Below are 17,554 nucleotides of genomic sequence, written 5' to 3'. Positions count from 1 at the left end.
GTGGGTAGGGTTATTGCAATGTTTCATGAGCTGTGATTTATTTTTAACCAGTGTTTTTAAACTTGTCCTGGCAAAAATCTCTGTTTTTTCCATGCTACGTCTTGGATCAAATAGTTTGTTATGGCTTTAAAGTATTTCTGACAACTTCGGGATTGGCTACGCACGTTAGCTGGACCCTGTTGCCTTATTGTAAAATACGGACATGCATTGTCGAGATCTAGGTAAAATTAAAGTTAGTTAAAAATAGACTAGGCCAAAATTAATGTGTAGCTCAGCCGGCATCACTGGAGATCTTTGCTTTGTTAATCACAGGACAGAGTATTCCTTCACTCTGAATGACTGTGGACATCAGGGGTAACATGATAATTAGTAATATGGACGCACATAAAATCTGCATTATTTATCTGTATGAAAACATGTAAATCTGTATTGAAGTGAACAAGAAGGAGCCCACTGTTAAACTTTGATTATGTAGGTCTGTTTTTGGACTACTCATGAGCTCATTCTGCTATTAAATATGGCCTTGGCTAAATTAGTTTACATCCTGGGAAGGTTCATCTGTCCCGTTGCAAATCTTCACTGTGATGGAAACATAGCCATCGAGAGAAACAAGAATCTAGCGCGACATCGTGATAAAGCTACATAAAACCACACCAGCAGTACATGTTTTTTGTTTTGTTTAGAATTTACTGAAACCAATTCAGCACCTTAGGCTCAATGTGTAGCATGCAACTTAGTAGTTATGGGGGGCAGGGCTCATTGTGTTTCCCAGATTGTACTGATTTGTGTCGAAAATGAGAAAGATGTTTTAAGTAATATGGGGGAATGCTGTAAAATTATGTACATGTCATGACAATGTCTTCGTTTTCTTTTTGTTGTTGTTTGCTCCATGTGTAGAATAGTGTATCATAGACTGAAAGCAGTATTATTCTAAATATAATTTAAGCAAACCAAGCCATGCATGGTTTCAAAATGTGTCACTTCTGCTTGAAACAAAGGGAGGTTCACGCTGGTTCTCAGAGCTGCAGGGTTTATGTGAGTGTTATTAAACCTTTTTACTTCGCAGACTTTCAAAGTGAAGAAATGTGGTGAAACGTGCAGTGGTGAAATTCACCAGCTAGTCCTGTGGAATCCCTCAGAAGCCTTTGATTTCATTGCACTTCAACGTTTTCTTCTTTTAATTTAACATTAGCCCACCACACACATTGCTGCCTGTGCCATAACATCACTGTGGAACTTGGACACAAGTGCTAAAACAACCAAGGCTTCAATTGCGTCTATGCCCACAGCAAAAACTATGTAACAACTACAATAAAAAAAGTTCGTTAAAGATCACTTTTGACATTTTTTTTTTTTTAAATCATCTTTCAGTTGTGTTGTTTTTCCATTACAGGTAAAATTAGAGTTATGTCTAACACTTTTGGGGAAGAAAAAGCAAGCAAACAAAAAAAACTTAAGCCTCTTTATTTTCAGTCCACACAACCTATGCTTCAAGTCACTTTATGTTCAAGAGCATATAGAGGTCGATGACAAGCTTGCCAATACAGCTCATCTGGTGTTTACACATGGCCATCATACAGACCTCGTTTGGTCTTGTTTAAAATTCCTATATGTCCACAGGTGTTATGGATCTACATGTGATTATGGTTTGCTTTTAATAAATTGCAGAGACATTACGATGAACAAGACAGCTACCTACAAAAAGGGGGGAAAGGTAGGAAAATACAACGGAGCATTGAAAAAAAAAAAAAAAAAGCACAAAAAATAAAAATCAGCTCAAACAGTCTCAGCAAATCCAGTGCAACCCAAGACATGTTCTGCTTTATTATAGCTGAAAACTAAAAACAAGGGCACATTAAGAATTATATAATTTGTATCTCCTGATCTTAATTCAAATTTATCAATGTACATTTTCCCTGAACAATTACTTTTGCACAGTACCTCTGAATTGTATAGATAAATTAACACAATGGAGTATTCCCTTTCCACCAGACACGATTTACTTTGTAAAACCCCTGAATGACTGACAGGCAGAAAGCTCTTATGCAGTTTACATTTTATATTGCTACATTTTTAACAAAGATTAACAAAGGGATTTTCAGTTTTGCATATTTTCTTAGGTGTGTGGTTTGGTGTGCATCTGCACCAATAATGTCAAATTATCTGAAAATAGCACCAAAAGACAAACGCCTGGCTATTTACAGGCCAGGCGTTTATTGAAAGTATCTTTTAGAAATAGTACATAGCAAGTGTGCAGTGCAGTTTAATCGTTAACCACAAAGTGATTAGATTTATAAAATGGCGAAGGAGTAAACAGCACTAACTGTATATTACCAGACACATAAAGCTGATCCTCAATCAACACAGACGAGCCAGGCCTGACGGTTTCAGCTACTGACTTGTCTTCAATCTTCTATCAGGGTGACAGTTAAGATATAATCTTCTGCAATGGACTCAGGTAAACTCAGAGCTGTTGTTGGACACAGATCCCAGTGACTGTTTGGTACAATATACTTTTAGATCTAGCTAGAATTAGAAATTGTAAGAAGAAGACTTTGTCCTTAATGCTTACTGATGATTCAGGTAGCCTTCCTTTTAAAAAAACAGGTTTTAAGGGGTAAGTTCAGTTGGAGGAACAACTGAAGCTGAATGTTTGAGGTGTCTAAAAAGCTTATATAAAAATGTATACCCAAATTATAGCTCCTGTGAGGGAAATATGTAAATGTTTACATTTTTTAAAAATACCTTTTTTCTTTTTTTAAACTATAGTTACTCATGAAGTCATCTGAACACATAGCACCAGCTTGTAGGTCATGCCAAGCCTTGGGTTTGGTCTAAAAAGCAAATCTGTGCTGCACTAAAATAGTGTAACGCAGACAGCAGTGAGACAAATTGACAAATCTTCAAAGAACTTAAAGTGCCACTCCAGTCCCACTCCAGCTTCCCAGACTTCAGCTATCTAAACCTAACCACAGTACACGTTTCCTATCTAAGACAACTGATGGGGAGCTTCAAGCATTTCCATGAGGAAAGTGTCAATAGGCGTGTCACCGATCAACTTGAAGAAGAAGAGATGCTCCAAGCACTTCAAGCCAATGGATCGCAGTGCTGGCAGTCGAAGAAGGAGCTTAGCAAACCTGTGCAGAACAAAGAAGATAGCATTTAGCTTGGCAAGATAAACGATGCACCAGTGGCTTTCAACTTTGACATCCAACAATGTAAAGTGAAAAACAAGGCTATGCCGAGCTCATCGTAGCTGAGGACCTTTACCTTCCCTGCTGCTCCGGGTATCTCTGTTTGCAGTAGGCTTCCAATGATGCATAGACCTTTTCTCTGAGGAGCTCCACCTCACTGGTGTTGGAGAGCCCTTTAGCATCTGCAAAAAAAACCCCAACATAGCACATATTTTCATTAGGTCCAAGACACTTAATGATACATCCTACTCCCAAAAAACATTTTTTATTTAGATAATAGCATTGCACAGGCACCTGGGTTGAAGAGGACGATGGCTCGGAGGCAGCCCAGCTCTGTTTTGTCCATTTGCATATCTCTCATTTTATTGACAAGCTCGGTAAGGACCCTAAATGATGATAGATTTTAATATGAAATACACAATAAGAAAATTACACTAGCTTTATTAACTGAAAGACACTTGTTAATACTACAACAGTAAAAGTAAAATTACCGGTCAAATATAGCGCCAACCTCCGCACTCTGCACACTCTCCCTGTGTTAAATAAAAAAAGTTATTATGCAGACACTGCACATCTGGAAAACATTAGACAACAGCATTACAAGTTGTTGCAATATATATTTGAGTACGCTGGCAATTTGTTTTGTCTCCATAAATGCACCTGTCAAAAATGGCTCCCACTCCTGCGCTTTGTGCACTGTCACGCTGCAGCTCAGAGGCCAGGAGAACGCCGTCCTTCAAAGCAATGGAGCGATGGGAGAACGAGGCAATGAGGAGCTCGTTCCACCCTGACAAACGGAATACAAGTACACACTGGTAAGTAATGACATCAGTGGAAATATCAGTAGTTCTGGAGGTGGAATCACAATCACAGTGAATAACCGTTTTAAAGAAGAGCTCTGGATTGTGTTCAAAATTCCCTCCTGAGGTTAAAAACCTTTGGAACATCGCCAAGCACATGAGAACAAGGACCTCATAACAGTGACTGCAAAATAATGTCATCACATCAGGTGACTGCCCACATGTCTACCAAACTGGTTGTAGATTATCTGCTGCCCTGTTATCTCAGTGGCCCACAACCTTCCGTACCCCTCCCACTACAGCTGCATGCGTTGTTGTGTTTCAAACTGAAAACCTGGTTGAAGGCTTCCTGATTGGCATCTTCAAATATATTTTATTGTGAATTCATTCACAATATATTCTGGTTTTATATTTTATCTGATTTTTTTTTTTCTATCTATTTTAATCTATCCATGCACAAACAGGACCATGCAGGCCATCTACAATACCGACCGTGATTTGGAGTTTTCACATATGTTATCACTTAACTTTTTTTTTTTGGCTCGACTGGCAAATCTGTTTTCACTAGAATAAACTAACTAAACTAAACATCCTTGTGTTTTAACTTTTAGTTGATTCAAATGTACACAGAAAGTCAATTAGTCCTTCACAGCACTATGTTAGAAAGCAGTGTCATCATATAAGACAGCTTTCCACTGCAGACATGAAGACAGGGAGGTGATCTTGGCCTTGCTACTCTTGCAGAACGCTGCAACATGCATAATCTGCCTCTGATAAACTTGCAAAGACATGATGTTCGTCTGGGCCCTGTGCTGTATGTGTTGATTTTGAAGGTGCTCGATCGTACCTGCACGCAGAAGGATGACCTGGTCGTCAAGCGGCAGTTCAGAGAAATGAGGGATTCTCTTTGCCCACTCCACCAAGGCAAACAGCTGCTTGTCTGCAGTCTGACAGATGTTGGTGACTGCATCATGGGGCTGAAACAAACAAAACAATCATCAAGTTTACTTAGCTGTTACTTAACTGTCCAAACCAAATGCTTTCAGCAATCACAGTAAGCCTGTACTTCAAAGTTTCAATTAGGTTATTCTAAAAACATGAGGGTGAAACCCGTTGCACTACTGTGAGAAACAGATGATGCAAAGTTATTTATAAAAATCTACTGATTCTCTTTTCTGTTGATATGTTGTAACCACTTACAGAGTTGCCTGCAGATCCACCATCAGAGTGAAGCTCAGTCTTCTGCTCCACAGCAGTCTCTGCCTCTAAAATCTTCTCCACGGGCATCTCCTCGTTCACTCCGACACTGAACTCTAAGTCGCCTTCACGCTCTCGGTTTCTCTGGCGTTCCTCCTGGACCGCTGCATCAGACAAAACATAAGGAGACAGTGGTGGGGGGGGGGGGATAAGGAATGAGATGATGGCAAACATTGAGGAATGAAAAGACTCTGGAGATAAGAAAAATGTAAACTGATGAATTTATGGGTTAAAGAGTGATTTTTATGCAAAATGCTCCGCCTCCTCACAGGGTTTTTGCTGCATTGAGAAAGTCCTGTTCAAATTCTACACGGTCTTGACAAAAATGTAATTGTATCATTAACAGCAAAATACATTTCCGAAGTATTGCATTTGGTGGATTGCTGTGAATTATGACTGAAATGTAGGGCTGGCAGTCTCTACAGCACGTTCCTCAAAATGTGATTTTGATTCAGGCTGCTAAGACCTGATTATGATTAGTGATTGTTTCTCAATGCATCTTTGTACATATTGGTTTTTGACTTTCACACCTTTTCTGCTGTAGTAGTACATTCACAGAAGCATAATTTATATCCATCGTGACACAAGTCAGATGAATTCACTTCCATCATCAACAGAAGTACAGTAACTGGCAGGTTGAAGTTACATGCATGAGCTTGTTGTTAACATGCCCGGCTTGAATTAGCTCACATGCATTAGTTTAATGTCTCACACTCGAAGACTAAATTGTTAAAGACAGAACCATAATGCAGTCTTTTTCCCACCCCTACCAATATGGCAGCGTGACTACAGAGAGGTGCTGTCCTAACCAGCACAAAGGACAACTGAGGACTAGCATGTGAAGGTTGTTAAAACTTAACAGCAGTTGAAAAAAGTGAGTCTATGTTGTTTATAGCAATCCAAAAGGAGACTGTGATCTCAGTGAGGTGGAAGAACAGAAGCAGAATCAAAAAAAAATATCACCACACATTAAAATATCCCTCGATCAAATTTGGGAAGAAAACCCAACAGAAGTGTCTTTGAAAATACTGACACTGTGACATATAATCTACCCATCTCACTGACAGATCAGGCACCAGGAAAGAGTCAAGACCTTTCATAGTACATGTACCAGATACCGTATGCATTAGAGGTACTTAAAGGTGGGATGAGCCATTCTGGAAGAAGATTACGGTTATTTGTACTCAGCACCCACACAAACACACCCCTAATGGGGGCGTTCATGGATGCGCAGCTAACACGCAGAGAGGATGAGACGTTTCCCAGAACCAACACACCAACTCCAGACAACGATACTTACAACTCTCCTGCTACCATAGCGAACATCGCAACAACATAACATGTCTTGGCAAACGAGAAAGCAAGCAGAACAGTTATGGGCAAGTAATTTATCATTACCTGACACACAAATCACAAACACAGCACCACTAATGTAACCCACCTAGAAAGCAGAGACACAGCAACCTCTGCAGCCGTCTTGATACCTTTCAGTCTCTGAGGGCTCTCCACTGTGGGAAAGCCTCAGCAATGTTACACAGCTCTTGCCCTTGCCTCATCATAACCCTTCTTTTTCTATTTTTGCTCTTCAGATGTTCTCCTCTTTGGCTGTCTGTCGGCCATCTCTCCTTCTTTTAAATGCAATTACATGTTGGCATGTGCACCCACTTACAGAGCCGGGCCTGTGTACAAACATCAGATTTTTTGTTTAGATAGATAGATAGATAGATAGATATACTTTATTTATCCCAAGCTGGGAAATTGCAGTTTGTTTTCTTTCAGTGTACACATAGGACCTGGTGGACCGTGAGGCGATATTTGCTTAATTTGACAAAAAGTGTAATAGATTAGATGGCTGACCCCACCTTTAAAACTGACCTTGTGGACTATGAATGTCTTAACTATAATGTGATCAACTATATTCCATGCTGCTCTAACACCAATCCACTCCATCAGATCTTAAATACAGTTACACACACTTTGCAAACAACTTGGAGCTTTCTAACTGCTTATTTTATAAAGCCGTCTATCATCACAAGGCAATATACAGCGAATCTCACTCTCCATTATTTCTGGGTACGATTTCCCCCAGTCAAAAATTCAGCACGTCTCACAGAACAGGCTAATTCTCCAAGTAACATGAAAATACAGTATCTTTAAGATTTCAATGTCATACTCATCCATCCCTCATCTTTTCCATCTTCTTTTATCCACTTTACATGTTTGATCACTATTGAAAGATGGAGAAAGGGCAGAATAGGAGAAAATGAAGAGAAGAGATGGAGAGGGTTCAGTTATATAAACCAGCCCCAATGCACCAGTCTCTACCCTTTACTTTACCTAATCTAGCATCCGCCCTCACCTGCACCAGAAGTACTGTGCTAATCCAATATAATTTAATCAATTTAATTGGGCTTACTTTGGCATAATTACTTATTTTAAGAAATCTAATTGACTGCCAATGTTTAAACCATTTTAAAAATAGATTTAACTCTATGTTGCAGACAGGTCCAATGTATGACACCTCTGTATAGTTGTATGTAAGATAACTCACAACAAAACATGTTCCTAAACCTCCATTAGCCAAATGAGCTCTCAAAATGAACTTAAACCTCTAATACAACCCTGTTGCTTGCATACCTTCCCTCTTCATGCCCATGGCCAGGCACTTCTGGTAGCGGCAGTACTGGCAGCGATTGCGCTGGCGTTTGTCAACCAGGCACTCTTTGTTATCCCTGCAGGTATAGCTCAGGTCTTTGCGCACAGTTCGTTTGAAGAATCCCTTGCAACCCTCACAGCTGTACACTCCATAGTGCTTGCCTGTAAATTACGCAAGTTGAAAAAAGTCAGAGGCTGATCAAACACAACATCAAAGTGAATGCAATAGTCTGACACACATTTTGGATTTCCATTTGCAAAAGGGACTGAGATCCATTTTGGTAAAATGTTGAGGGAACACAGGCACAAATATCTGACAGACAGTCAGGGATTATCCATACTAACACTGCCATGAAATAAAACAGTCTCCATCCGATGCTTCACTTCTGCTAATCCTGCTCTTAGCGCACTCACCAGAAGAACGGTCTCCACAGATGACACACAAGCGTTTCTGAGACAACATTAGTCCAGGGCTGTGAGATGGCATGGGCCTCAGGCCAAACGGAGGCTTAATATCTTCTGAGCTGCTGATCGAGTGCATGCTTGATATGGGTGCTGAGGAAGAGATCTGGATACACAATGAAAACAGAATAATAAAAAAGAATAATTAAAACACTGTAATGTCTATGCACAATATTAAATGACAATACTGCTTCCTGTTTGCTAGACTAATAAGTCATCTTGTTCGATATTTAACAATATAACAATGATTTGGCATCGGTGTCCAGTGTTCATACAAAACCTTCCTGCAATTAGCATTACCCAAATGTGCTTCCTCCTCTCTTCCCCATGTAAACAAACCTCAAATCTCTTAAATACAAAAATGTGTACCATGACATCAGTTTACAGACTCTAATGGCTGTGCCTTACCTGACTGTTGCTGATGGGTCCAAATCCCAGGGATGGAGAGACCACTGGCGAGTTAAGTGAGGGACTGATAACTGAGAAAGGAGAACCCAAGATGTTGGTGGGGCTATTAGAGGCTGAACTATTGGGCTGCTGTGAGGACATGGCTAGTAAGCTACCCAGTGGAAAGGATGATGTCCCGTCTGAAGGATATCAATCTGTGGGTGGCACAAAAGGATATTATTAGCTCCACTGTTTTTTGATTGAACTTGCTTGAACAGAAGTCTGTCTCTGCAGTAACCAGCTGTGGCTGCAAGTAGAGCTGACTACAAGTACTTGATAGGTGATCAATAGAACTGTAATTGTGAACTATGCTATATGAATCATTAGAGTTAATTTTCAAGCAAAGCTGCCGATCAATCTCTGGTTACAACCACAACTAAAACTGGAATATCTTTGGCTTTAGGCATGTTAGTCGTACAAAATCAGGCTTTTGATTTGATTTGACCAACTCGGACTTGTGATGGAATTTTGACATTTAATAGAACAATCGATTAACGAGAAAATACTGTAGCCCTAGTTGGAGGACACATTGACGTTGCAAATTTTCCAACAGCTAACGCTAGCCAGGCTAACTATAGAATTAAAACCTAAGAATAAACCTGACACGTAACGTATTAATTGTCACACACAAAAAGAGTGATTTAATGGACCAGTAGGACTGGAACAACACCGTATATTAGCTAACGTTAATAGAAGCTCAAGGTCCAGATTGGTTTACATGAATCGCCCTAATTGGTCAACTAGAGGAAAAAATACATTAAAAAACCATGTTTTTTTTGTGATAATCTTCCTTCAACCCGAGCAAATCTTTAAGTATATTAACATTCGCAAACCGTAGGCAGTGTTTATTAACGTTAGCTGGCCCCGTTGGCTCCGCAATAACGTTACACGTTTGCTAAATGTTGCTAACGATTAACGCGGAGAACAGCGACTAAATGTAAAACGCTAACCACAAATAGGAGTGCGAGTGTCCATTTCTATTTTCATCAATAAAATTCAATGCTAGTACATTGTATTACCGACCGTAATACATTAATAATGCCTACGTTTGTTTTTACCGTTAGCTTGTTACCTAGCTGCAAACCCATAAACGCTCGAAAGACCCTGGTTACAGCTAACATTAGCTTTGCTTGCCATATGTCTGGCTAATAATTCAATGTGGTTCGTTTCGTAAAACTGCAATATGAACATACCCGGTTACTCATTAAGACATGTGTAGCTTGATAACTCGACGTTCATCGGACCACTTCAATAAATCCGCACGGCTCGAGCAATGTTTTCCAACTAGCTAAGATTAGCCTCTTAGCTGCATTACGGCTACCTTAGCTAATACGGTTAGCATTACCCTTACGCACGGTTCAGGCTGATAGACTCAAGAAGCAGTTGTTGACAAAATAGCTCATGGTCGTTTGAAGGTTGGAAATACTTACCAGACACACCTTAGAGGCATTGTTGAAAACCGCTTCGCTAAACTTGTTGTAATCAGACAAGCGCCAGACAAAAGGCCGACACTCAGATCCAGTTTACTTCAACTTGACGGTGTTGTTGTTTACAGGCCATGGTGGCTCAGTGCCAGTATCCCTTGAGCCAAAATGTCTCATGGGACCACCCATAACATTGCTGTCATATGACACTCCCGCAGTAGGCCCATATCTTCAGCATGATCTCTAATTTAACAAGACTGATTATGGTTCATTGTTTCATAAATTTCCACATGATTTGAACAAAGTCATGGAAATTATGAAAAATTTCACTTACTGGTTTATTATAACCTCCCCACAACATATTGCTCTGAAATTGAGTAAATGACCTTCCAAGAATAAAAAGTCTACACAAACCATATTTTCAATGCACAAACCATTGTGATAATAGGACATTGGTGCATTTAATGGAAGTAATGGAAAATGATACACAGCAAATCTGCATGTAGCCTACTGTGACACAATATTCCTACCTGGACAAATGGGAGTTAAAAAAACATTATCTTGCTTATGATATTGTGGTGGAAAACTAAAATTCAAGTACAAGATGGAAAATTCGGGTAAATTCAAACAGAATTGACATGTCGTTAAGCCCAGGTATGGCACAAGGAACCTCAACTGAGCAAACTCTTACATGGCCACACCTACAAGAAGTGCTGGAATGCTTTTGCTCTTGACAGGATGGATATATAGCCGAGTATTGCACAACATCTTTAGGCTCCAGTGATGTTGCGCAGTATCATTATCCACTATCTAAAATATTCAACACAGTGTTCTGTTTTTGCAAATCATTCAAGGTCATCTTAAAACGCCCTTGTTCTCCAGGAGAACAAGGGAGAACGAGCTGCACATTATTGGCAGAGTTACAAATTAACTGCAACACTTTTTAAAGCTTTAGATCCAGAAGTAACCTGCAATTTCAAGTGAGCAGTATTTACTTTGTTTTTCATTTCACATTGTTAAATTGTTAAAAAAATAAAGTCCATTTTGTCACCAAGGTTAAAACCAGCCTCTGAGTAAAAACAAGAACAAAAACTCAAGGTCTGTGGAAACAACACAAACATTTTCTGTTTACTTTGGGAAACTTGACAGCCTTGTTATAAAAGCTGCCATAAGGTAGATGCAGCACCCACAAGACAACATTTTATAGTCTGTAGGATCCAACAGAGCCTAATACCAGAATACAGTTCAATACTGTAGTAAATTTATTTAATAATTCAACGAATTATTTTTGTAATCAGTAATTCACTTTTTCCCCTACAGATCAATGGATGTGTGGGGGTTCTCAGCGTTGTCATCATGGATACTCAGGAGGAGCCAGAAACTATTAATATTTAGCACTCTCCGCCATCTAAGATATTTTAGATTATAAAATATGTGTTAGGTTTACCCTAATCCCTTGTTAGCATTTGTTCTCAATGTAGGACAGGAGACAGTAGACATGGGAAAGTGGTTTACTTTTCATTTGGCACATCAACATGCTCACCTTCATTCTTTACCAACCACGTCACTGATGGACACGATGCCAAAAGCCTAATTCGGACTGGATTTATTTCTCTAGGTTAAGTGGGGTGACCTTAATAACACCTGGCCTGATCGGTGATTTTCATCCAGTCGGGCGTGCATGGTGTAATTAACTGTAACTTTTTGACTCAACTTGCACATCACAGCTCACTCATACGTCAGCAGATTCACAAAGCCGTCTGCTGTTAGTCACTGTATTTCATGGCAGGTGTAGCTGCTTTCATTTAATCTCGACAAACAGAAAGCCATAAACCGCACAGTATGTGCAAGAGAGACATAAACCTGAAAAACTGCTTTGTCACAGTAGCTGCTCCCGAAGTGTCGTCCCTCAACTAGCAGAGTGGCATTCTTACTGCAAACACTGTGCTGCTCGCAGCTGCTATCGCCTCACGTTAGGACCAGCAACTGCTCATATTGACTTAAATAGACTTTTGTTTTCTTTTTGTTTTGCTGGAAGCTGATTCATCACGATGAAAATGACTCAAACTTTGTATCTGCTGTTTATCTCAGGTTTGAATCTTACATGCTTTTCACTGCTGTTAATTGTTTTCCCTCATATCATATTATAAATGTGTGATATAAGTATGTACATGTGGTTGGCTACGTGTGAAGATGCTGAGCTTTTGAACTGTAAAGACAGACAGCAAATAGTGGCATGAAAACGTTGAAAATGATTGACAGATATAAGAATGCTTTTGTTGTTATTGTTGGTATTCAGACTGCTGTAACATATTACCTGTCATTTCACAGGGTTTTCCTCCTTTCCACTGGGATCTTCAGAATTTCACCTTATTAAACTTCCAAAAACCTACCAAGAAGCAAAAAGCTATTGCAGGGAGATGTACACTGATTTAGCCACAGTTCACAACTCAACAGACATGAATATGATCAATTTACTTTCAAGTACCAATACCAGAGCCTGGATAGGCCTGGAGATCGGAGATGTGTGGACGTGGCACTGGTCGCAGCCTGGTCAAAAACTGGATTTTTTAAACTGGAAGGCAGGAGAACCACAAAATAACAACCAAGATGCGTGTGCAGCCATGGATCAACATGGCAAGTGGTTTGAAAGTGGCTGTGCAACTAAAAGAAGTTTTGTTTGTCATGGTAAGTAAAAGGGCAATATTGCAGTCAAAGTTGTTTCAGATGGCACAAATCATGTTGTAGTATGTTCTTTTCATATATGAAACCTTTGGACTTGCAGGCTACAGTGACACCAGTGGTCACATTTTTGTTGCTGAGACAAAATCATGGAGGGACGCTCAGAATCACTGCAGAGGCTTATCGTCTGATCTCGTCAGCATTCACGCAGCAGAAGAGAATGAGGCGGTGCGTAATGTGTCTGTGTCACAAAATGTGTGGATTGGCCTCTTCAAAGATCCCTGGAAGTGGTCTGATGGGAGCAACTCCTCATTCCGTCATTGGAAACCCAATCAGCCGAACTACTTTGAGGATCAGTACTGTGTTTCTGCCATATTCATAGATCAAGGGAGGTGGAATGATAGGAGATGCAGCGACAGACGCCCTTTTGTTTGTCACGGGGGTAAGTTGCGGTATCACTGTATGTTTTTTCTGTGAGCAAAGAGATTTTGTAGAATTTGTTAGATTTATGTTTTTTTAGCCTTACACAACACACACAGTGTATTCATTCATTACTTGCTCCTACAGCGAGAAAATCAATTCCAGCAACCACCCATCAATTAATCAATAACCCTCCAACAGATCAACAGCCGACAAGTCTGCCAACTCCTCCAAACACTGCCAGCAAACTGACGACAACAAAAACCCCAGGTCTCGTCTCGGTCACCTCAACCACAGAAATGTCGACTGCAGCGCAGCTGACTCCCACAACTACTGTACAAGTGACCACAGACGGTGTGTCTGCATCAACGACACTGACGGGGACCTCAGCCCAGAGCACAACGTGGCCCTTAACTCTCAAGCCCACTGAAAACACTCCAAGTTTGCCTCCAGGTGTGTTTAGAATGATCACAGGCCTTTGTGGTGTTTAGATTTGCATTATGATTTTAATGTCTCTGTTTTTCTCTCTGTTGTCTTCCTAAAGGGAATTTGATACTAATCCAGGAAAATATGACATGGATTGAGGCTATGAGTTACTGCAGGAAGCACCATATTGACCTTGTCCACATTGTCAGCGAAGACAGTCAGCAGAAGGTGGCTGAGAAGGCAAAGAATGCTACGTCCCCCCATGTTTGGCTAGGTCTACGCTACACTTGCAACTTTAATTTTTGGTTCTGGACCAGTTCGACAGCTGACTGTTACTTAAACTGGGCACCAGGAGAAGGAACTGAAGGGAAATATGACTGTGGTGTTACAGGTGCCATTCAGGCCACTGGGAGGCAGCAGTGGGTAGGCTTGCCTGAGACAGAAAAACTGAATTTCCTCTGTTATGCATGTGGTGGATGAGTGACTGACACTGCAATGCAAAGATAGATGTGTGCTGGTTTGACAAGCCTTGCTGTTTCATAATGATATTTTTGCAGTTACTGATTCAATGTTTCTGACAGTTGTAACATCGAGCTAGTGGACTCTAAGATGGTTATTTTAACGCTCACTTATGACATCATGCCTCTACCTTTGTTGGAATACAGCTGCCATCTCTATTGTCGAGATTGAATTTCATTAAATATGAAAACGTCATGTGGTGTGTAGGCGTGCACATTCACAGTCATGGGCAGCAAGAGTAATGTGAGAACATTGATCTGCTCTATGCCTTTCACTCAGGGGTTACTATTTGCATATTGACCCCCTGGATCGGGCCCAAAGATTGTGTTTTGTAGACCACCAGAGTATCCTCCCGATCCAGACTGCCGGCCGCCCTCGCTGACCTGACCTTCACTAGCGGCAACGTGGAAGACAGAGCTCACAGACGCTCACCTTCCTGTCTGCACCCTTGAGGTACACGGAGCATCTATAAACATGGGAACTGGAAACGATTCAACATTTTCATCATCGATCCTAAACTTTATGGCATAAGTGAAACTGTGCGTAGACGGTTTTCACTGTTATCACACAGCTTGTGCCATTGAACCAGTCTTTGGAAAAACGTTATGTATTTTCTGTGTATTTTTTTTGACGTTTTTTCACTTTACACACACACAAAAAAACTTCCTTTTTGAAATGTATAACTCTCAACTAATATGTTTGAATGGGCTTTACTTGTCAGTTAGTGCATGTTAAAGTTTATGTTCTTTGAGTTAAAAAAAGGAGAAATTGTGTGAAAAATGCACAAAATAAAAAACACAGAAAATAAAATGTGCTTAACGCAGCAAGTTATTATAATTGCTGTCAGTTAAAACTACTAGAAAACAAATTGTGCCATTGGGTACATACTGAAGTGAATCCATAAACCAAAAACTGATTATTAAAATCTATGTCCCAACGTCTTCCAGTGGGCCTCTTTTTGGAAAAAAAAAGTGACATTATCCAGTTTTAAGGACAGTTCTTACAATAGTTTCATCTGTATACAAGCATGCTTGCATTACTGAGTTAAAAAAAAACCCATATAACTACTAAATATCAGTACGCATAGCTTGTAATCCACCACTTCATTCTGATAACTGTTTATGCATCCACAATGAGGGTCTTGTCACTTGTCAATTATCACGGACCATTACACATGAGTGTGTCATAGCTTAGCTTCTCCTTGAATAGACGTTGGTCAGCGAGCCTCCCATCAGTTCAATGTTAATGTCCTATTGGGTCCAGTCAGTCGGTCTCTGGACTACCCCCTCACCTCCTTTTCTCACCCTCATCTCCTCTTGTGTGCTGTCCAGCTGGCTCTGACCTCTGACCCTTTCACCCTCACTCCTGACCCCCGAGGACATTCCCACGCCACACCCTTTTGTGTACATCTCGCCATGGAAACCTAGCAGTCACTCCCTCTGCATTTTTAGCAATTATGGTGATAGATATAATTCACGTTCACTGGGATCGGTGTAATGCGGCCTAATTTGGCTTCATCCCAATTCAAGTATGAGGGGCTGCAAAACTGAAATGTATATATTCATGAAGAGTTTGTAAATCTTCCCAATATTGGACATGAAGTATAGCCATTACTTTACATTACTTTGCTTATTATATGAATTATTAGCATTGCTAAACGCAGTATATACATTTTATATTTACTAAATCAAAAAGTCAAATGCAACAGCCAAATGCTCTGAAATGCTCTGAAGACTTGAATAAAATTTATTTCAAAACGTCATCACTCTTCCGGGTATTTCTTCTGATATTCTGAAGGTGAAACTTTCAAAATGGGGGCAAATATTAGTTTTTAACTTTATGTCTCTCAACCTGTCATGCGCACTTGTGTCCTTCCTCTCTCCCCTTTTCTTCTCTTAGTCCGGCTCCCCTCCGTAGATCCCTCCCTTCTTTCTTCCTTCTGTCACTTTCACAGTTAATTGTAGAAAAAGAGATTTTCTCCATTGAGGCCGAGTCTCTTAGGTAACCCCACTCCTGCATGAAATGAGATGGATAGAGGGGAAGAGATAGAGAGGGGGACATGGACAGGCAAACTGAACAAGCAGCGGATGAGGACGGATGCAGAGGAGAGTGACCAATATTTGGAAAAAGTTAGAACGAGTTTAATATATCATATGCACAGGGACACATGATTAATAGCTGTTTCTGTGGGATTATTATCACTGCATTATTGATGATGCACAGTGTAAGTATTAAAATAGTTTACTTTTCACTTGTTGGACAAGTTAATTCACCAATATGTAAGTTTAAATAAAGGGAATTGTTGGATGAGCAAAATGTATTTCTTTTTTTAAAGAAAGCATTTAGTGGTAGAAACCTTTAGATTACACAGACTCCTTTTAACTTTTTAAGAAGCAGCTACTCTTGGATTATTTTTCGGAAAGTTTAGCCTGATTTCTCTTGACGGTTCATTAATTTTTCAGTCTCCTGACAAACAGCAACTGCTTGAACAAAAGCTTTGAAACTTTCTGTACATTTTAGATTTTTTTGCACTTGTTTAATCGATCTCCTCTGATGTTTTATCAAACCATCCATCCATTGCAGGATTTACTCTCAGGGTGGTTCATTCCAAGTTTGACAGGGAGTCTGGTGTTGATTGTCCAAACGCAATTCTTGTGTTACTTCTCCATATCCAGGAGTTGTGGATGGACATCATGCCCCCGACTCTCATTTACTCCCTCTTACTTCTAACTAGGATAAGACAGAGACCAACATGGGACTCAAGGAAACATGCTTGATTGGACTGCATTTTAATTGTTTAAAAAAATACTTAGCAAGGCCCATACTGGATTCTGTTGAAGATGAATACGTTTCTTAACCCTGGACTCTGACTTTCCCCAAGTTCTCTCTTGCAGGCTACCTACCTCCTCTAAGGCTGCAGCAGTGGACTAACCTTTTTCACTTTTCTATGTACTTCTGATTTTTTGTTTGTAGGACAGAAACACTCTCACAAGTGCAATTAGTATCTCTCGCTCTGTCGGGAGAATCAGATTATTAATGGATGAGGAGATGATATAGCACAGGGCCACATGGCATGTGGTTGGTGAAGTGAAATGGAGGCTGACAGAGAAGTGTCTTCCATGTGCTAAATGTGTCTTTGGATTGCACAGGGCCATGACATACCTATTTTTATGTGTTTAACTGTAAGTATATTTTCATAATTTATGTCTATACAGAATGTTATCTTGACTGCAACTTTACAGGAGCAAATATTTTCCAGGTCATTGAA

The 17,554-nt window shown here is 40.1% G+C and overlaps 2 protein-coding genes across 5 annotated transcripts; one reads left to right on the top strand and one right to left on the bottom strand.

The window, feature by feature from the left end:
* Positions 1 to 1,448: 1,448 nt before the first annotated feature.
* Positions 1,449 to 10,390, bottom strand: rxrbb (retinoid x receptor, beta b). 4 transcript variants are annotated; one of them, XM_041941643.1, is made up of 12 exons: positions 10,255 to 10,390; positions 8,777 to 8,970; positions 8,321 to 8,474; positions 7,889 to 8,068; positions 7,425 to 7,478; positions 5,195 to 5,355; positions 4,842 to 4,971; positions 3,855 to 3,981; positions 3,686 to 3,727; positions 3,489 to 3,580; positions 3,271 to 3,376; positions 1,449 to 3,137 (listed from the first exon to the last, which is right to left on the bottom strand). In XM_041941643.1, exons 2-12 carry the CDS (start codon positions 8,915 to 8,917, stop codon positions 2,990 to 2,992), a joined length of 1,335 nt encoding a protein of 444 aa, XP_041797577.1. In that variant the 5' UTR covers positions 8,918 to 8,970; positions 10,255 to 10,390; the 3' UTR covers positions 1,449 to 2,989. The 4 variants fall into 4 exon arrangements, with proteins under 4 accessions (XP_041797577.1, XP_041797575.1, XP_041797576.1 ...); XM_041941641.1 differs by having other exon boundaries at positions 10,246 to 10,385; XM_041941642.1 differs by lacking the exon at positions 10,255 to 10,390 and adding an exon at positions 10,009 to 10,186.
* A 1,790-nt stretch (positions 10,391 to 12,180) lies between these two features.
* On the top strand, positions 12,181 to 16,046 carry LOC121610475 (putative C-type lectin domain family 20 member A). Its single transcript, XM_041942607.1, has 5 exons — positions 12,181 to 12,330; positions 12,571 to 12,927; positions 13,025 to 13,363; positions 13,543 to 13,794; positions 13,886 to 16,046. The coding sequence occupies exons 1-5, from the start codon at positions 12,291 to 12,293 to the stop codon at positions 14,245 to 14,247; spliced, it is 1,350 nt and encodes a 449-aa protein (XP_041798541.1). The 5' UTR covers positions 12,181 to 12,290; the 3' UTR covers positions 14,248 to 16,046.
* The last annotated feature ends 1,508 nt before the right edge of the window (positions 16,047 to 17,554 follow it).

This window comes from Chelmon rostratus, chromosome 8 (assembly GCF_017976325.1).
Source record: "Chelmon rostratus isolate fCheRos1 chromosome 8, fCheRos1.pri, whole genome shotgun sequence".
NCBI classification, from domain to species: domain Eukaryota; kingdom Metazoa; phylum Chordata; class Actinopteri; order Chaetodontiformes; family Chaetodontidae; genus Chelmon; species Chelmon rostratus.
This window is presented reverse-complemented; position numbering and strand designations above follow the sequence as displayed.